This window comes from Martes martes (assembly GCF_963455335.1).
Source record: "Martes martes genome assembly, chromosome: 9".
Taxonomy (NCBI): Eukaryota; Metazoa; Chordata; class Mammalia; order Carnivora; family Mustelidae; genus Martes; species Martes martes.
In genome coordinates this window covers 24,813,856-24,835,201 of record NC_137896.1, presented here as the reverse complement: position 1 = coordinate 24,835,201, position 21,346 = coordinate 24,813,856, and the positions used below count along the sequence as shown (strand labels likewise).

At 43.2% G+C, this 21,346-nt stretch overlaps 1 protein-coding gene across 5 annotated transcripts in view; it reads left to right on the top strand.

The window, feature by feature from the left end:
- Nucleotides 1-15,862, top strand: part of MAPRE1 (microtubule associated protein RP/EB family member 1) — a 31,535-nt gene extending 15,673 nt beyond the window's left edge. For 4 of the 5 annotated variants that reach the window (XM_080813577.1, XM_080813579.1, XM_080813578.1 and 1 more), the window contains exons 3-7: nt 884-1,029; nt 4,044-4,251; nt 6,922-7,043; nt 12,331-12,483; nt 14,106-15,850. In XM_080813577.1, the coding sequence (XP_080669703.1) occupies nt 884-1,029; nt 4,044-4,251; nt 6,922-7,043; nt 12,331-12,483; nt 14,106-14,162 (686 nt within the window). In that variant the 3' untranslated portion in view covers nt 14,163-15,850. Of the gene's footprint in view, nt 1-883; nt 1,030-4,043; nt 4,252-6,921; nt 7,044-12,330; nt 12,484-14,105 lie in introns of all 5 variants that reach the window. The other variant, XM_080813580.1, reaches the window with a different exon arrangement.
- Nucleotides 15,863-21,346: the final 5,484 nt, after the last annotated feature.

The following is a 21,346-nucleotide window of genomic DNA, read 5'->3' as shown; positions in this document are numbered from 1 at the left end:
ATATTTGTTTCTTACAAAGTTTTAACATTTCACAGGAACATTTCTTCTCTCCTTATCACAGGCTTCCAGATTGCAAGTATGTTAGAACTTAGGTGAAACCAGTCTTGTTATAGATTTCGAGAAATTGACTCTGACGTCAAGTGGTATTGAAGTTTTTGGGTTTTGTGGTTCACTTTTTTTTTTTAAGTTGCTGTAAGTAAACTGCCCACAACATGGCTTGAACTCTCAACACCAAGATCAGGAGTCACATGCTCTACCGATTGAGCCAGCCAGGCACCCTATTATAGGTCTACTTTACAACTTTTTAAATTGTATGTGGGTTAAGTAGGTTTGGGTAAAAGTTCATCCTGCTTCTTTCTTTATTTATTTTAAATATTTATTTATTTATTCTAGGGAGCACATGGGGTGGGATTGGGGGAAGCGGAGAGAGAGTGGAGAGAGAGGAGTTTCAGTGGAGAGAGAGAATTTCAAGCCAACTCCCCCACTGAGTAGAGCCCAACCCAGGGTTGGGAGGGGGGTGCTCAATCTCACGACCCTGAGATCCTGACCTGAGCTGAAATCAAGAGTCAGATGCTCAACCGACTGAGCCACCCAGGCACCCCAGTTCATCCTGCTGCTGGTTTTTTTTTTTTTTTTTTTTTAAGATTTTATTTGTTAGAGAGTGAGAAGGCACAAGCAGGGGGACGGACAGAGGGAGAGGGAGAAGCAGGCTCCCCACTGAGCAGGGAGCCTGATGTGGGGCTCAATCCCAGGACCTTGGGATCATGACCCCAGCCAAAGGCAGACTCTTAACCGACTGAGCCCCCAGGCACCCGATCCTGCTTCTTTAGTAGCAGTATTTAATGACCTAGGTGTGTATATTAATCTTCTGTTGTTCATTCAGGTGCTGCCTATTGTCAGTTTATGGACATGCTGTTCCCTGGCTCGATTGCCTTGAAGAAAGTGAAATTCCAGGCTAAGTTAGAACATGAATACATCCAAAACTTCAAAATACTACAAGCAGGTTTTAAGAGAATGGGTGTTGACAAAGTAAGTAAATTTTACTTTCATTTGGTTGTTTCTTAACTAGAAACTGTTACTAAGGATGTAGATGTTGGCCTGTAACTTTGGATGTTTTCTACGTGCCCCCCTCAGTTTATATAATTATCTTTACTCCAGCTAAAATAGGATTTATTGGGAGCAGCATTTCTTTGTACCCTTCTTCCCCTGGTTCCCTTGTTGTCCTCTTCCTTTATTTTGAAGTTACTGGTGCCTGGAGGAATCCTCCTATAAATCTGTATTCATGATTTTTTTTAAAGATAATACTGTTTAATTTTTATTAGTCTGAGATTTAATCCTTCTTATCTCTGGATTTACTTCTGTAAAGCATACCATATGATAGAATAAGTAGTTCTAAGAGAAGAATCTAGAATTATTGCTTTTTATAGTAGGGTACAAGGACGATCCTTTGTGTGTGCTGACAACTTCCCTTTTGCCCCTAAGGATATTTGAAAATATCAGAAACATAGTCCACCAGGCTTCATTAGGACAAATATTATCTCTGTTTTAGTGGATAATGTATTACGCGAAATTAAGCAGCCCCCCCCCCATTTTTCTTTTAAGATTTTATTTATTAGAGTGTGAAAGGGGGGAGGAGCAGAGGGGGAGAGACAGAATCTCAGACTCCATACCAACCATAGAGCCTGATGGGACTCAGTCTCATGATCCCGAGATCATGGCCTGAGCTGAAATCAAGAGTTTGATACTTAACTGACTGAGCCACCCAGGTGCCCCAGAATGGTTTATTCTTTTAAGCCATTTTTTGAGGAAATGTTTTTTAATAAAGCTTGTAGTCACACCTTAATTATCTTGCTGGTGTATCTGGTCTGTATTTACTTCAAGATCAGTCTTTCTATAATATATGAAATATGCATTTGTATTGAATGAATATCATTTAGGTACCAGGCATAGTTTGGTGTAGCTTATGTGCAGTAATTTTTCTTTTTATAGAATTGCTACTTTATTTTTTTGAACAAGGAAAAATTTTTTTTTTCTCTCAAGGATTTTATGTATTTATTTGACAGAGAGAGTGAGAGAGACAACAAGAGAGGGAACACAAGCAGAGGGAGTGGGAGAGGGAGAAGCAGGTTTCCTGCTATGCAGGGAGCCCAGTGTGGGGCTCGATCCCGGGACCCTGGGATCATGATCTGAGTGAAGGCAATCGCTTAACGACTGAGCCATCCAGGCACCCCATGAACAAGGAAAATTTCTAAAGCATACAAAAGTAGAGTGAATAGTGTGATGATCTCTCATGTGTGTCAGCATTTATCAAGTGATGGCCAGTTTGTTTCAGATATCCCTTTACCCCACCTGCTGTACTCACAGATTATTGAGAATGAGTTCCAGATAACATTTCATTTATAAATGTTTCAGTATCATACAGAGTAATTTCTTAAAATTCTATTTATTTGCTCAGAGAGGTGGATATAGTTCAAAATATTACGTACATTCTTTTTTTTTTTTTAAGATTTTATTTATTTATTTGACAGAGAGAGAGGGAACACAAGCAGGGGGAGTGGGAGAGGGAGAAGCAAGCTTACCGCTGAGCAGGGAGCCCGATGTGGGCCTTGATCCCAGGACCCTGGAATCATGACCTGAGTGGAAGGCAGCCGCTTGATTGAACCACCCAGGCGCCCACATACATTCATTTTTTTTTTTTTAAAGATTTTATTTATTTATTTGACACAGAGAGAGAGATCACAAGCAGGCAGAGATAGAGGGGGAAGCAGGCTCTCTGCTGAGCAGAGAGCCCAATGTGGGGCTTGATCCCAGGACCCTGGGATCATGACCTGAGCTGAAGGCAGAGGCTTTAATCCACTGAGCCACCCAGGTGCCCCCACATACATTCATTTTTATAAAAATACCAATGCAACTGGAATCCAACTATCTTTTAACTAAAAGATAGTTAAACTCTGGCAGACAGTCCAATAATTTGAAGTAATACCTGATAACAGGTATCCTTGTACAATAAAAAAGTTTACAGGATTATATTTTAATAGGTTTGGAATTACTTGAAAAACATACCAGGACACCTCGGTGGCTCAGTCAGTTAAGCGTCTGCCTTTGGCTCAGGTCATGATTCCAAGGTCCTGGGGTCAAGCCCCCATATTGGACTTCCTGCTCAGCGGGGAGCCTGCCCCTCTCTCCCTCTGCTGCTCCCACTGCTTGTGCTTATGTGCACTGGCTGTCTTTCTCTCTGTCAAACAAATAAAAACTTAAAAAAATAAAAAGAAAAAAACATACTATTTTGTAGAAATCTAATCTGGGACAGATTATTACCTTCACCTGTTTTTTTTTTTTTTTAAGATTTTATTTATTTATTTGACAGAGACAGTGAGAGAGGGAATACAAGCAGGGGGAGTGGGAGAGGGAGAAGCAGGCATCCTGTGGAGCACGGAACCTGATGCGGGACTCGATCCCAGGACCCTGGGAACATGACCCAAGCCAAAGGCAAACCCTTAACGACTAAGCCACTCTGGCACCCCACCTTCACCTGTTTTTAAGACAGAAGTTTCTTTCCTTCCCTTTTTTTTTTTTCTGGATGAAATTTTTTTCCAGCTTTTTTGAGATATGATTGACAAGACAGAATTTTCTTTAACACAGTTCACTGTAGGTACCTGTGGTTGGTTTGTGCTCTGGGTTTCCTACGTGGTGATGGGCACTGTGGCCATGCAAGTTGCCTGGGAGATTTACTCTTCAATGGAATGAATGTCTTATGATGTGCTTGGGATGTGTGTATGTGACTAATGTATAATATGTGTTCTTTTGCATTTCTGATTTCTTTTGATGGGGGGGGTTGGCAGGTCTAAGTACTTTGTGGAAGGCATACTGCTTGAAACTTGCTCTGTAAACTTTCAGGGGCTTACTTAGCACCAAGTTCTTGCCTCTAAACATTTTTTTTTCTCCTTTTGGTAGAGCTTTGTACTGATTTGATGCATGGACACATTTGATGCTTGCCAAAAACCTCTTGCTTTGGGCTAAATAGTCTTGGTATTTTTCTGCAGATAATTCCTGTGGACAAATTAGTAAAAGGAAAGTTTCAGGACAATTTTGAATTTGTTCAGTGGTTCAAGAAGTTTTTTGATGCTAACTATGATGGAAAAGACTATGACCCTGTAGCTGCCAGACAAGGTCAAGAAACTGCAGTGGCTCCCTCCCTTGTTGCTCCAGCTCTGAACAAACCGAAGAAACCTCTCAGCTCTAGCAGTGCAGGTAAAACTACAGAAACACCATTTCCGTACAAGAGTATTCCAGTATTCGTTAGTCATCTGTTCATTCAGCCTTTAGCCAGAGGGTTTTGAGCCCCTTAAACTTAGGGAGTTTAAGGAGCATAATCCCAGCCGTGTGGCAGGATTATGATTGTGGCATCAGGCAGACCTCTGTTTGTTCCTAGGTCTCTCTAGCCCTGTTTAAGCCACTTTATCTCTTCCCCACAGTTTCTTCCTCTGTAAAATGGGAATTTTGGTATTTGCCCCAGAGGGTCATTCTTGAGGTTTGAATGAATTACTTTATGTAATGTTGCCAGTACTCTTTAGTTGTATGGGCTAGAAATTCCTCAGGTTAGCTCACAAAAGGGAGCTTTAGTTTGAACACAAGGCCTTTTCACAGGGCCCTGGGATGGGACTTTACAACCAGACCACAACGCCCAGGAACTGAAGGAGATTTCTAGGTCTCTTAGGAACTGTGCTTGGCTCTCTGCATCATCATTCTGTCTGCAGACCAGCTTCCTATGCTTATTGTGGCTTCCCTGCCCTCTCTAGAATTTGAGCTGCTAAGTGGCTTTGGCTTGCTATGATGCCAGCAGAATCTGGGAGGCAGTTTTTAGAGACCTTCTCTAAAAGGTTTTGGCTTGGTAGGTTTCCCAAAACCTCTTTGCAGTCGTGTATTCGTGGAACATTTGTATACCTAGGAACAGGGCAGATGTTCTTCAGATGCTAACTTCTCCTTTTCCAGAAGAGGAAAGAATATTAGTTAATGAGAGAGAGGCTGAACCGTCTGCTAGGTAGAGAGGGGCATTGTGTACTTTCTAATTTTCATAGCTTTATTGAGATATGGCTTTGTTGAGATATAATTCACTTGCCATACAGTTCACTCATTTAAAATATACAGTTGAATTCTTTTTAGTGTATTCGCAGATATGTTCAACTATCGCCACAACCAATTTTAGTACGTTTTTGTTACTCCCTAAAAGAAACCCTATTTGTGTCCCATAGCAGTCACTTCCCATTTTCCCCTAGCTCTTCCCCCTCCCCCTCAACCCAGGCAACCACTAATCCACTTTGTGGATTTACCTGTTCTGAATGTTTCACACAAATGGGGTCATAGAATATTGGTCTTTGTGTCTGGCTTCTTTAGTTTAGCATTATGTTTTCAAGGTTCATCCATGTCACAGCACTTGTCAGTACTTCGTTATTTTTAGTGGCTAAATGATACTGCATTGTATGACTATACCACATTTTACTTTTTATTTTAATTTTTTTTTGGGAAGCAGAGGGAGAGAGAAAGAATCTTCAGCAGACCCCATGCCCAGTGCGGAGCCTGATCTGCGGCTTGTTCTCACAAGAGAACAAGAGAACACTGAGATCATGACCTGAGCTGAAATCAAGAGTCAGACGCTTAACTGGCTGAGCTGCCCAGGGGCCCCCACATTTTACTTATTCATTAGCTGATGATCATTTGGGTTGTTTCCCCCCTTGAATTGTTAGGAATAGTGCTGCTTTGAACATTCCTATACAAGTTTCTGTGTGGGCCTATGTTTTCATTTCTCTCGGGTATAAATCCGAAGATATCTACTTGTGGAGCACAGTTCTTGGGTCATATGGTTCCTTTGTTTAACCTTTTACAGAACTACCTGATTCTTTTCCACAGTGGCTGCACTGTTTTATATTCCCATCAGTAGAGTGTGAGGGTTCTGATTTCTCCAAATACTTAGTGCTTAGCTTGCTAGAATGGGGATCTGCATAGATGCTGGGAACAGGCAAGTGGAGATTTGCAGTAAGCATTTAATCTTGGGGATAAAGATATACTAGAGATCACCCAGAGGAAGTGCCTGTATCTGCGGGTGAAAGCCTTACAGTTACTGAACATTTTGGGTGTCAGGAAGATCAGATATTTCTAAGCCTGGCATTATGTACAGCTTTACAGAATAATTGCTAAAGAAATGATTAAAATCATGAACCATAAATTTACCTCAAGATAGCCTGTTCTTGATTATTCTCGATTGTTTTAACCACACTACTCTTTCCTTACTTTGTCAGCTTTTGGCTCTATTCACAGAGAAGTCTATAAGTCCTAGTCAGGGCGCTGCTTTCCTCTCCTAACCCTCCTAACCTCCTTTTACAAGGTGAGCAAGATGCGGGTTTTGAGGTAACAAGTGGTAAGAGCAGTCTGCCACCCTTCTCTTCCCAAGCCAAGGAGTTTGAGGTTCTAAGATGGGGGGCATCTTACTTTCCAGATGGGAGACGTTGGGCACCCAGGAGCAGCTGGGACTGTGAGCCCACTCCTGGCATGAAGTTTGTCTTTGCTCCACGAAGTTACCCTCTGTGTGGATTTGGTTGGAGCTAGGTTAAGGTAGATTGTTGGTGTGCGCCAGAAGGCCTGTGTTGCTTTCAGATGATAGTGCTCTTTACCCCAGCAGAAAAAAGACCTCACAGAGGGACTCCTTCCCAGCACAAAAGATGGTGGCTAAAATTGGTACTTAACTCTGCTGCCATAGAAACCGCTCTGGGCAAACACAGGAGTGCGGTCTTGCATGCTGGGCTCTCTACAGTGGGTCCCTGCACTGCACAGCTGTGGAGGGCCGTTGGTCACAGCCTCCTCTTGTCTGGTGGGTTTTTTACCTTGAAGTTTCTCCTCTTAAAAAAAGCTCTGCTGCTCTCTCAGCTCCACAGAGGCCCATTGCAACACACAGAACTACTGCAACCCCTAAGGCTGGCCCGGGTGTGGTGCGAAAGAACCCTGGTGTGGGCAACGGGGATGACGAAGCAGCCGAATTGATGCAACAGGTAGGCACTGCCTCTGTCCTAGACGGGAGTCGCTTCAGGAGAAAGGGTGCTGGGCAGCCCTGACCAGGGGAGGCATGTCTGTGTTCTTGGAGGAAGGCCTGCTTTGTCTGCCTGCTGAAGCAGTCCTTGGCGTGAGTTGTGAGCACTTTGGGTGCTGTGTGGGGATTGGGAGTGTGGGGGTATGGGTGGAAGAGTGGGATCGGGCGTGTCTAAGACGTGTTAGTGTGACAGAAGCCGGTGTCTTTGGAAACCCGCCTGTACAGTAGAACCGTGTTGAAGATCTCTGGAACACTGCTCAGGGTTCTGTGGGATTCACAGAGTGTCTCTTGAATTTTGGCTCCGACAGAAGATGAAGGAGAGTTTCTTTCTAAATAGTAAATAAAAAAGATTCTGTGGTGTCTGTGCTGAAATCCTGGGTCACTAGAGATCTAAGTTAGAGTGGAACTGGTGTGGAAAGCTCTTCTGTTCTTATTTGTTCTGTGATTTGAAATGTATGCTTCAGGATTAGTTAAATATCCTGAGGGTACTTAGCAGAGGTCTCTGGATCTGAACAAAATTTAGACTTAGACATTTTTTCACCAACCCTTATTTTGTTTGTTTGCTTTTGGATGATTTTCTTCATTAATTCCAGTTTTAAAATCAAGGATGCTCTATGATTCCTGTGTGTTTGGAATTGAATCCTTTCAGTTTCCTGAAAGCCAAGTCCTAAAACCTGGGGGCAGCGGCCTCACTTGAACCTGGAACCTCTTGTGACCCTAGCCCTGCTCCTAGGAGATCAGGACATAAGAGCCTGCCCAGAGATGATATTTGTTTGTTTCTTTGTTTGTTTTAAAGATTTCTTTATTTCTTTATTTGACAGAGACCACAAGCGGGGGGGAGGAGGGGGAAGCTGGCTCCCTGCTGAGCAGAGAGCCCGATGCGGGGTTCCATCCCAGGACCCTGAGACCACAACCTGAGCTGAAGGCAGATGCTTAACCCACTGAGCCACCCAGGCGCCCCTGGGTTTTTTTTTGCTTTTTGTTTTTTTTCAGTCTTTTGATTTGTGTGTGCCCTGTGCTTCTAGGTGCCGATGTCAGGGTACCTTATCTGGGCCACCATCCCCATTAGTGTGGCTGCCTTGAGTACTCTCTGGGAACTGTCACTGTGTCACAGAAATCCTGAAGAGTAAGGAGGCTGCCCTGTAACTGTCGTTTTCTAGGCAAGGATGTGCACAGGAAGCAGTCTCAGGGAAGAATAGTGTTGCTAATGCCAAGGCTGGGTGGCCAGCTCGGGCTTCTTGTACTTTCTAGGAGAAGATGCAGCGGATTCTGTGAGACTGCTGCTCTTGGCACAGCTAATATCCTGTGTGATGGGGCACAGGTTTTGGGTTGTATAGATTTGGGGATTTCTCTGGCTCTGTTGTTTCTACTTGGGGCAAGTCAGTTAACCTCTCTGAACTTACTGTGTTGTGTGAAGTGGGGCTAATACTTTGCTCATAGTAGTTGAGCTGATGTTACGTCAGGTCCCTGGAATGGTGTCTGGGATAAAAGAGGAAAATGGCTGTGGATAAAAAACAGTTGTGATTATTATGGTTCTTGTCCATGGTCTTGATAGAGCAAAATAGATTTTGGAGTGTCTTTTTAAAAAAGTTCACAGGAGTCAGATTGTCTTCACAAATGTTAATAGTAAAAACAAAAATAACGGACATTTTTAGAGTGGTTTGCCCTTGCTCTAGTGAGTACTTCACTTCTGCATTAGCCCTGTGAGGTCTCACAGATAGGGACAGTGTGCCTGGGGAGGTTGAATGACCTACCAGGAGGGTGGAGTCAGCTGCCCAAGCCCTGTCTCCGGAGTACTGAGGCTAGCGCAGGCTTTCCTTTTTTGCTTTTTTGTTTTTTGTTTTTTGTTAATATGAAGGACTTTTTTTGTTTTTTTTTTTTTAGGTTTTCTCCAGGTTGCCAGAGTCCTTACCTGTAACACCCTGTTACTGACTCCCTTGGCTCTTTTACCTGTTCTGTCTGGCTTCTTGGAAGTATTTGAATTTGTGGCCTTTGACAAAGGTGTGGAGGTCTGGGAGACGTAAATGATGTGGGAAATAGAGCCAGACCAGCTTCTTAGGGCAAGAGGACAGTGGTGTATTTTACACGGATTACCTCATGCAGCAATTCTGCATTTTTAAGGCATCCTGGAGAAGTTTACTTTGAGTTGATTTGAGTCCAGAGCAGTACCATTCAAGAGAAATAGAATGCAAACCAGAAATGTGAGGCACATACATAATTTAAAATTTTCTAGTAGCCACGTTAAAAAAAGGGAAAAGAAAAACATGACATTTCTTCTAATAACCCATTACCCAATGTATCCGAAGTATTACCATTTTAACGTGTTAACCAATACAAATAATCTTCAGTGAGATACTTTATGCTTGAAGACCGTACTAGGTTTTTGAAATCCAGTGTGTATTTAATATTTGCCGCCTGTCTCAATTGCATTGGCCACATTTCAAGTACCCAGATAGCCACTTGAGGCTCCTAGCTACTCTGCTAGCCAGTGCAGGTCCAAGGCATTCTCCTTAGGTTTCCTGGGTTATAGCTATTACTTTACTACAAGAGAAGGTTTAAGAGTGGCATTGATTACTAGCCACAGAGTTTTAACGATCTCCTAGGTAAGCATTTAGAGGAATGGGGAGCGAAAGCCAGTGACTTTCACTGTATACTCCCTTTCTTGTGGATGTATCTTATTGAATGATATCATGGAGGAAGCCTGCTTTGGCCCCTCGGTGGGGCCCAGAAGGCTGAGTTCTGGTGCCCTTGATGATGTATAGGCCAAGGAAGTTGGAGTGGGTTTGTGAGGGAGGCACTAGTGAACCATGAGTGATGGACTCCAAAGTGTAGCATACCTTTTGACTTCCCTTTACTTCTAAGTCACTAATGTGATTAGTAGGCCTCTTCCCTGGCTCTTGGTTCTTAGAACTCAAGATTTAAGGCAGCTCCCTATTGCTGGGGTTGGTCAGCTCTCCTCCTCTCCCCCTTTTTAAAAGATTTATTTATTTTAGGGTGAGCTGGGGAAGGGGCAGAGGGAGAAAGAGGATCTGAAGCAGTTTCCACGCAGAGCCTGATGCAGGGCTTGATCTCACTACCCTGAGACCATGACCTAAGCTGAAATCAAGAGTCTGACTCTTTTTTTTTTTTTTTAAATATTTTATTTATTTATTTGAGAGACAGAGATTACAAGTAGGCAGAGAAGCAGGCAGAGAGAGAGGAGGAAGCAGGCTCTCCACTGAGCAGAGAGCCCGATGCGGGGCTCGATCCCAGGACCCTGGAATCACGACCTGAGCCGAAGGCAGAGGCTTTAACCCACTGAGCCACCCAGGCACCCCAAGAGTCTGACTCTTAAACTGACTGAGCCACCGAGGTGCTCCAGTCTTGCCCTTCTATCTTCTATCCCGTCTCATACTTCACTTTGTGGCTGATAGTTTATTTTTATACATGGTTGTTTATTTATTTATATTATATTTGTTTCATTGAAATTCTCAGTAATTTTTTTGTTTTTTAAAGATTTTATCCATTCATTTGACAGAGAGAGCAAGAGAGGGAACACAAGCAGGGGGAGTGAGAGAGGGAGAAGCAGACTTCCCGCCGAGCAGGGAGCCCGATGGAGGGCTTGATCCCGGGACCCCCAGGATCATGACCCGAGCTGAAGGCAGATGCTTAATGACTGAGCCACCCAGGCGCCCCTGAAAGTCTGTTTAGAACCTTGATTCTGGTTTGGTCTGTTCAGGCCTTTGATGATGAACATTGAAATTAAGTAATTGACAGAATGGTCCTGGTGGTTCTGGACACCTGTTCTCATCTCTGGATGCTTCTCAACTGCAGCTTATGAAGAGGAGTTTTCTTCCACCCTCGGACAGGACTTGATCCCTTTGGCTATCTCTGGCTTCATTGTGAGGCCATGGAGGAGCTAAAGCAGCTGTTTGCTTCAGTTTTTGCAGCTGGTTCAGAAAGTTGGACTAGATGATGATGTCTGTGGTGCCCTTCCTGCCCTCAAAATTCCCTGCTGCCTGAATTGCACTCGGTATCTGCACCTTTGATTTCCTGGCGCGGCCTTCCCTGTGGCCCCAACCTGTACTTGAGCAGTACTGTTCAAGAGAAATAGAATGCAAACCAGAAATGTGAGGCACATACATAATTTAAAATTTTCTAGTAGCCACGTTTAAAAAAAGGGAAAAGAAAACCATGAAATTTCTTCTAATAACCCATTACCCAATGTATCCAAAGTATTACCATTTTAACATATAACTAGTACAGATAATTGTCAGTGAGATACTTTATGCTTGAAGACAGTACATAAAACCCCAGGATTTTATGCTGCGTGGTATGCCGTGTAATTTGTATTTCAGTGAGAGTTAAATCGAATTCACATGTCATAGAGTTGAATATACTATAATGAAGATGTGCGCTGTGCTTAAAATATAAAGGGCCATGAGAGTTCTTATGACATTTGTCACTATTGGCTAAATATAGAGTCCTGGCCTAGGCACCGAGATTTAATTGTTCACTGGCCTTTTGTGGGCATTAAACCCCTCAACAGGAGAATCCTTTAGCACGTGTGGTGAGCTGGTGAGTTGCTTGGTGGAATATGCTGGGTCTGCTTCCTGCCTCTGTGTCTTCTCTCCCTTTTGAAATTCTCTTGGGGGAGAGGGCCAGGACCTTCTCCTCTTCTTTTGAGTCATGGAGTGCTCCCCCCATCCCCAACCTAAGGCGGCCCCGTGAGAACCACTGAGTTCTCCATGCCCAGGTCGCTCTCACTTCTAGCTGTCTTTGGCTAACAGTAGTCATCTGTAGTCAGTCTTCCTCTCCTGCCTTGCCATTTCTATCCTGCTTCTCTGGACCAGACCCTCTCTTTCCATTGACCTCCACATGCAGAAAGACCTCGATTTTACTGACCAGTGCCTTGATAAGGACTCAGTTTATGCTTGTCAGCTACTTTGCTGGGCTGGGTTGTGGGTTCTGCCTCTGTATTTGTCTCAGAAATCCAGAGTTTTTCCCCTTGAACTTTTCTCAATCCCTGAGAAGTTCCTCATGATTCCTGGTGTAGCCTGCCTCTTCCTGGGAGGCGTTATAGTCAGGGTGGCCATGAACAAGCCTACGTTATTTATCTGGAGCTGAAGAAAATTGATACTAAAAAGAAGTGGGTTTTGATCCATGTTAGGGTGATGGAAGACCATGTATTCATTTGGCTTACCGGTTTGTCTCATATGTTATTGGTATGTAAATGCTGAGTATCTCACCCTTTCCAATGTCTTATGCAGGTCAACGTATTGAAACTTACCGTCGAAGACTTGGAGAAAGAAAGAGATTTCTACTTTGGAAAGCTAAGGAACATTGAGTTGATTTGCCAGGAGAACGAGGGGGAGAACAACCCTGTATTGCAGAGGATCGTGGACATTCTCTATGCCACAGATGTATGTGTTGACACCAGGATATTTTCTTGCCATTTTTCCATCTGAAACAAAGTTAATTTTATCTGGTTGTTTTCAGCAAACTCAGTGCTGGTGCTTGTCCTGTTCCAGGATAGCATTCATCAAAAGACTTTGATCTCTCAGAGTCATTCAGAGGTCATCTCTGCTCAGCCTCAGCCTCTGCCTTGAGGTCTGTGAGCCTTTGAGGCAGGAATGGGACAAGGGGATGGCTGGCTTGCCCAGATTCTGTGGTTTATGGCTGCTGATAGGTGATGAGTGCCACAGAATGCTCTTAACCCCACCATCCCCACTCTACCCCCTGCAACTTAGACCTCTCAGCTCCATTTTATCAGGCCCCCTGGCATGACCTGGGAACCACGCTCACGGCCCCTTTTTGATGTCCCTTGCCTGTAGTTGTCGGATTGTATCTTTGTTCCTCCTGCCCTGGAGTGTGCCTGGTTCCCATTTTCTCTCAGTACTTTATGGTCTTGGGATCCATGTGTATTATTACCCAGCTGAATCTGCTGATATTAATCATGACATGCTAGCTGATCAGGGAAGACTGATTTTTCCCTGCATTTAGGATTTGGTATCTTGCTATGCCCATTGTTTAATGGCTTTGCTTATTTATAAATCTGCCCACCTAGTAAGGTCTATAGGATCAAGCTACAGTGTATAAGTGTTTTTTAGTACGCATGACACTATACAAATATAAGGAAATATTGATATTGTCGTTAACACTGTTCTCTAAATATGCCAAGTGAATTTTGGGGGATGAAGACAGATGACTGAAAAGATGATAGTTTGTTCAGTAAATCCTTATTCTGGGCTTGCTCTTTGCCAGCTTCAGTGAAACAAAGATGATGAAGATATAGGGGTCCTTGGTCTAGTCTGAGTATTATTTTAGTGGCTTTCTATCTTAAGTAAATTCAGCTGTAGAGATTTAGTTGGAAAAAAAAAAAAAGATGGTGGTCAAAGGGGAAGTCTGATTTTTATGGTGCTGTAGCCGTTAATCACGTGCCAGAATGCCCTAGAGTGAGTGTGAGGTGGAAGCCGCAAATCGGCTGTATCCTGTGCCATTAATGTTGGATCAGTCTTGGCAGCCACTGTGGGATTATTAGTGTTTTGGGTAAACCCACAATACCCACAGTGGCATGCATGGTCCTTAAGTGCCATCAGAGGAAGGTGTAAAAAAAAGCTGGCTCTGTAGACAGCTTATTGCAAGGAGATTGCGTGGTACTGAACTTTCGTGATGACTTCAGGGGTTTTTGAGGGTATATTTTTTTTTTTAAAACAACCTTATTGAGGTAGGATTGACGTAATGAACTGTACCCATTTAAGTACAACTTGGTGTGTGAAATCATCACCATAATCGACATAATTAAGAAATCCACTTTTGAGGATAAGTTTATGCTTAGTTTTTGCCTTTTGTGAGATGTGTTTCCACTGTCTAATAAAGTGATGGTCACGTGGCCTTGTGCTAGTAAATGTCAAATGTGCGGTAGAGATAGGAAGAACCGTTGACTTTGAGAGGCTGTAAATACGAGGAAAGTGGCCCTATGGTAGAAACTGATCCTTCATTTGGTGCTGAGTAATGTCTTTTCTCTCTCATTTTCCCATTTTAGGAAGGCTTTGTGATACCTGATGAAGGGGGCCCACAGGAGGAACAAGAAGAGTACTAACAGCCTGGACCAGCAGAGCAACATCCGAATTCTTCACTCCAAATCATGTGCTTAACTGTAAAATACCCCCTTTTATTATTCTTAGAGGACTCACTGGTTTCTTTTCATGAGCAAACAGTACCTCTTCTTAAAGTGCACTTTGCAGAAGTTTCACCCCTTTTCCAATGAGTTTGAGTTAGGAGCTTTTACCCTGTAGCAGAGCAGTATTAACATCTAGTTGGGTCACCTGGGGAACAAAGAGGCTGACCATGGGGCTCACCGAGTGGACGCTGGTAACACTGATTGCTGGAGAAGGTGTTTTTATGTGATACACTGAGGTGGAGACCTCAGAGAAATGTAAAGACTGATTTGAATTTTAAGCTAATGTGAAATCTTGGCAGAGAACGTTTTAATAAATAAATGCCTTAAGAGTATTTAAAATATGCTTCCATATTTCAACATAGAAAATGTAACATGACAGGAGATTTTCGTGTTTGACATTGTGTCTGGGAAGGAAGGGCCAGACCTCTGGACCTTTGGAATCTGCTGTTCATAGGCCTTGCAGGGTTGCTTGAATCCTCGAAGGCCTAGACCTTGGCCCAAAAGGAGAGTTTAAAAAGTTGCTCTGTAAAGCCATTTGGTGTCCTTGACCAATAGTATCCCTGCTCTAAGAAGCAAGAGGCATTGTTGCCTGGATGAATAGAGGGTGTGTTTCAGCCCTGAGATGTTTGAGTTGAAGAGCTTGAATTTCATTGAACATTTCTCTGACGATTTTTCCAGTTATCCCTGAAATTTCTATGTATTATGTTTTTTGGGAAATGAGGTGTGTCCAGTTTTTAAATCTAACAACTACTTTTGGGGACTTGCCCACATCTCTGGGATTTGAATGGGGGTCGTGTCCCATTTTACTGTCTTTTAAGTTTACATTGAACATGTTTCTCTTCTCTGCTCCCCTCGCCCACTGGGGACTCCTCTTTGGCTCCTTAAAGTTTGCTGCTTAGAGTGTAAGTTCAGCAGGCAGGTGGTCACGCTGCAAGTTCTTTCTGGACCTCTGGCAAAGGGAGTGACCAGTGAAGGCCATCGCTACCTTGGGATCTGCAAGGCTGGGTGTTCTCGGTACCTGCTGTCCACCGCCCTCCACTGTTATCGGAATACTTTGCCAGTGCACTAATCTCTTTGGAGATAAAATTCGTTAGTGTGTTACTAAATGTTAATTTTCTTTTGCAGAAGATACAGTACCGTGTTTGAATTAATTATTAATATTTAAAATATTTCATTCCTTAACTCTTCCTCATTTGCTTTGCCCCTGGCCTATTCAGTTCCTTTGTTTGGCAGAATTCTGCAAAATGTGTGTCACCCACTACTGAGATTGTTCAGCCCCTGATGTATTTGTATTGATTTGTTCCTGGTGGTAGCTTGTCCTAAAATGTGTGTAGAAAGCAGATATTTTATGATAAAATTGTTGTGTAGTGCATGCTCTGTGTGGAATTCAGAGGAAAACCCAGATTCAGTGATTAACAATGCCAAAAAAATGCAAGTAACTAGCCATTGTTCAAATAACAGTGGTGCTATTTCTCTTTTGTGGCCTTTTAGACTTTTGTTGCCCTAAAATTCCATTTTATTGGGAACCCATTTTCCACCTGGTCTTTCTTGACAGGGTTTTTTTCTACTTTAAACAGTTTCTAAATAAAATTCTGTATTTCAAGAGTGTCATGTCTTCTGAAATTTGTCTTGCCCTGAGTATATTCTTTTAGGTTCAAATGGTAAGATACCGATTCTTCTTTCTTAAATTCAGAGTGATCTTTTCAATCTTTCACTGTTTTTTCAAACGTACTTATTTCTAAGCCTGTTCCTTTTTTCTCCATTCTTCACATTACATTTCTCAGCCTCCTGCAGTTAGACATTTTCATGCTACTGTGAGAGGTCTTTGAGAAGTCCAAGGCTTGGCCCCGCAGCCTTGAAGCCTTTTCAGGTGGATTCCTCCTGAGAACTACAGCAGGACAGTGCTTGCTGGATGCCATGGGGAGATACTTTCTTCCCCCCAGAAAATATGTTTCAAAGGCAGTGAACACAGTCTGAATCTATGAAATAACCTGAAATTGTCATTTTCCCCTCCCTTTTAAAATTCTATGCCATAAGAAATGAGTTCAAAAGGAGACTTGCTGCCATTTTCAGTATGAAATAAAGATAATGGGTAGGAGGTAGTTTCTCTATGATTTTTAGGGTTCTTGCCACAATTATGGATGCTCTGTAAACCCAACTTGATGATTTTGCCTAGGGTTAAATCCATATTACTTCCTCTAGAAATTAATGGCACGATACCTTCCTTGGAATGTTGTGTACTTTCTTTTTTTTTTTTTTTTTTTTTTTTAAGATTTTATTTATTCACTTGACACAGAGAGAGAGATCACAAGTAGGCAGAGAGGCAGGCAGAGAAAGAGGGGGAAGCAGGCTCCCTGCTGAGCAGAGAGCCCGATGTGGGGCTCGATCCCAGGACCCCGGGATCATGACCCGAGCCGAAGGCAGAGGCCCAACCCACTGAGCCACCCAGGCGCCCCTGTTGTGTACTTTCAAAAGGAATTTGACACCCCATGTGTTGGTAATCTACAAGAAGATGCCTCCAGGTGTGCGTGAAGTTGGTGAAGATACTATGGGGTGATGCCAACTGAGAAGTTACTTTGGAAGGAGTGAAGCTGATCTGTGTGTACCTCTGACCTAAGTCTGACGACCTTGTTCTTTAGGCTGATACCTATAAAGTCTTGGTAGGAATAGTTCAGGTTAGGTCATTGGTGCAGTTAACTTGAATAAGCTGTTTGGTTTGCTTGGTGAGTTCTGTGTTGCTTGAGGAGAGGTAAACACATGGGTCCTCTGGCTGGATTGGGATTTAAGATTCACTCAGGCTGATAGTCCTCAAACTAACGGGCTTCAGAATCACTTGGGGAACTTGACTGACAAATTTCTAAAGTCCATCTCCAGAAATTCTGAGTCAGAAGATTAAAAATCTGCCTTTTACTGTGTACGTCAGGCAACCTGGGCTTGATGTAGCCCTCACATTTGTACTTTGGCCTGCAAATTCAAGTGTGAATCTGACAGGGGAACATCAGATTTGAGTCCTTGTAGGTCTCTCCTAACTTTGTGATTTCTGAGCTAATTGATCTCTCTCATCTGACCGTAAAATGGGCATGATGATGTTGGCTGAAGTGCCTTGCTCACTGGGTGCTAGTTGGGATCAGAATGAGCTGCTAGAAAAAGCAGCCACAACATTAGATGGCCCCGTATGGGTGCTTCAGATCAGCTGACGTTCTTGAGAAGTTCTAGATCTTTGAAAAGTTCAGGACAAGGTTTTTGTATCCCGAAAATTCAGGAGGGCACTGCTTAGGTATTTTGTGAAATAAGTAACACGTTCCTTTATTGTTTCCTTTTCAGCTAGGTGGTGGTATTGAGGAGTCCAGCTCCTTTAGGCTTTCAGACGATGATTTTCATCCTGTTTTCCCTGAGGGAAATTGAAGTCTAACCACACATTTCACCAGTTTCCTTGAAATGAAGGTTCAGTGTGATTCAGTAATTCAGATTCATTGATTTGAAAACTTGTATTTATTTCAAGGTGTACTCTGTAGAATGTAATGTGGTGTTAGACAGGAAGCAGTTTTGCTAAAACCAAAGTGACTCCAGAGAAGTTTTTCTTTAAGGAATATTTTACAAGGTTTGGCATAAGGAACTCCTTTTGTGATGTTTACCACAGTTCATCACAGTCCACAGACACAAGCTAGGCTTTAAGTCTGATGAACGTAATGAGGTTAGTGTGGGTGACTCACATCTGGCTGGTGTCAACAGAGAGTGTGGCAGTAGAAATAATCGTCCTGAACCACATGGAACCCAAGCCTGTGGTCAGTACTGATGTAAAATTTAGGACGATGTCCTACTTTTGAGTTCACACAGTGCAGGTCAGCCACCAAAGCCTAGAACTTTGTAGATGGTATCGAGAGAGAGATTTAGAGTTGCAGAGTGATCTGTCAGCAGTTGGCAGTTCCATCACATCTTACCTTAAAAATTAAAAAAAAAAAAAGAAAAAGTCACCCTTTTCCTGGTTTATTTGGAGTGTTTTCCCCAGTCTGCAGGCATTGTTGGTGGGGAGATGCTGGGTGCAGGCATGAGGAAGAGGAGGAAGAGGAATTCATTCTTTTTACTGAGGTCTTCAACTTTCAGTTCTGGTTGTAGAATGAGATTTGGGAAGTTGGTAGGTGTGATTCAGCCCATCTGGGTAAGTCTTAACAGCTGGCTTTATGGTTCTTCCTAGTTTTCCAGTGGGAGCAGAGATGAGTTTCTAAGATTCAGCCTTAATGTGTGACTCAAAAAATTGCAGTGTAGACTATTAAATAAGTCCAGGGTTAAACTATACAAGTGGGCAGACTGAATGTATAAAAGGAGTGTGTGGCTAGAGTCCTCTGACATTTACCAAAATGAATGAGGGAGTCAGTGCTGTGGTTGGGAGGCCGGGAACCAGCGATTGAGACCGTGGTCCTCCTCCAGGCCTGTATCCCAGGTCTCCAGAGCACAGCTTTTCATTGGCTCAGTGGGGCTCAGTGGCTCATGGGTGGTTTCCCCCAAGATCTTTTCTGGACCAGAGAGAATTACTTAGGTTTGTGAAAAGCTTATAGGATACTGGAGCAGAAAAGAATGGAGGAGTGCCTAGTTCTGGCAAGTGATGCCCCAGGGCCCAGTTTTCATCAGGAGAGGGACAGCTTTGGTTCAGAGAAAAGCACAATGTTATTGTTGTTGCACAATGTTTCTCAGCATCAGCTACATACACTTTGAAAGTTTGAGAAAATTCTCACAATGAAATTGTAAAGTACAACTTCTGTGTGTGTGTGTGTTTTTTAAGATTTTATTTATTTATTTGACAGAGAGGGAACACAAGCAGGGGGCATTGGAGAGGGAGAAGCAGGCTCCCTGAGGAGCAGGGAGCCCCAATGTGGGGCTTAATCCCAGGACCCTGAGATCATGACCTGAGAGGAAGGGAGACACTTAATGACTGAGCCACCCAGGCGCCCAACTTCTGTGTTTTAATTAATGTTTTGACTCTAGGGTTGCCTGGGTAGTTCAGTTGGTTAAGCATCTGACTCCTGATTTCAGCTCAGGTCTTTTTTTTTTTTTTTTAAAGAGAGGGAGAGAAGGGTAGGAAGGGGCGGAGGGAGAGGGAGAGAAAGAATCCCAAGCAGGCTCCATGCCCAGTGTAGAGCCTGATATGGAGCCCAACGTGGAGGCTCCATCTCCTATCCCTGAGATCATGACCTGAACCGAGACCAAGAATTGGTCACCTAACTGACTGGACCACCCAGGTGCCCCTCAGTTCAGGTCTTAATCTCAAGAGTTCTGAGTTCAAACTCTGCATCGAGCTCCATTAAAAAACAAAATAGAAAAAGGTTTGACTCTAAAAGAAGCAACTTTGACAGAAGTCACAAATGGTTCAGCATGTGTTTGGCTGCAGGCTGCAGGGAGAGCTTTGCTAATACAGCGGTCCCACCTTATCTGCAGGAGACACATTTCCAAGATGCCTGCAACTGCAGCTAGTACTGATCCCTTCATACACTATGTTTTTATCCTATACAGACATTTATGATAAAATAACTTATAAATTAGGCACAGTAAGAGATTAGCAACAATAGAGCAAGTGGAACAGTGTACTGTTCAGTGAATGTGGTCTCAGAGGATGTCAGCATCCCATCCTCCCCCCTTGTGATGATTTGAGATGATGCAACCCCTGCATGTAGATGTGAAGTCAGATGAATGACACAGGCACTCTGACGTAGTTAGGCTACTGTTGATCTTGTACGCTTAGGTCAGGAGGAGGAGCATCTGCTTCCTGCTCAGTGGGCTACGGGTGTCAGAGACTGCAGAGAGTGAATCCATGGGGAAAGGGGCCTGCCCTATGCCCATCCCCGAATCGCTGTGCAGTACAAGACTCTACACGAGCTGCGCTGGGATCTGTCGTAGGTTATCCTAGTCAGGCTTGAGTGCCCTGCAGGTTCCTTTCCTCCCTTGCTTGCTCACCAGTAGTTTTATTATGTTTGTATTAATAGTTCTCATAATGGGGCCCTGTTGATATATTTTGAAGTAGTTCCAGGGATTTTAAGGTCTGTCATACCTCATGGTCATCTGGATTTTAGCATTCTAGAGATTTCTAACCCAGTACCACCTTTTTTTTTCTCTTGGTATATGTTTTTCTATAAAATGATGCGAGAGTTAAACGTATAATTACATACGATTGCTGTTTTTAGTTTAAAATTTAAATCCTGCATGATTGAATGGAATAAATTATTTGTGTTTTTTACAGGTAGCTGTAGGCTATCCCAGCTTGCCTCTGTGTGCACCACCCTCCCTATTAATTATTTAAAGGCTGAGAGAAGAAATAATTCAATGTTGAATGAAATAAAAATAATTAAAAACATTTCCTAAGAATTTCTAATTCTGTGATTTAATATTTTCCCCCTAGTCTTTAAGAAGAGTTTTTCTTTTGTGGGGAGGAGGTGGCTAAGTAGTTACTGAACCACACTGAGAATCTCTTTTTTCTTAAATCATGGTGTTTTGAAATCTTTGGCATTTGAACCTGCGTTAAGGGTTTATTTTAGAGAGAGTGGGGTGGGGGGAGCAGAGGGAAAGAATCCCGAGCAGACTCCCTACTGAGCATGGGGCTCAACGTGGGGCCTCCATCCCACGACCCATGAGATCATGACCTGAGCTGAAACCAACAGTCGGATGCTTAACTGATTGAGCGACCCATGTGCTCAGGAAGAACATTGTTTTAAGCGTCATGTGGGTGGGTGGAGTAGTTGACCTCAACTAAAGGTGTGATCTTGATCTTGATATTAATCTTCAGGGTCCTCTCCAGTTCCAGCAGTCACCGACTTACCTCTTCTTTATTCGTTTGAAAAGGAAATGCCTCTTTTCTTGGCAGTCAAGTTGCATCTGAAAATTGTTGACAAATTACATTAAGCTGAGAAGGATACAAGTTTTGGTTTTTCTTAAATTTTATTGAGGAATAATTGACACATATAATTAGGATACAAGTTTTGATGTTTTAAAACCCACAGTGGTAGAGCTGGAGAGGACACTGTTGACCTTGCTGCTGAGCGGAATGGAGATGCCATCCTGGAGCGGTTTCTTGATCTGCAGCCCTGGCTTCTGGCAGCAGCCCTGTCATCTCT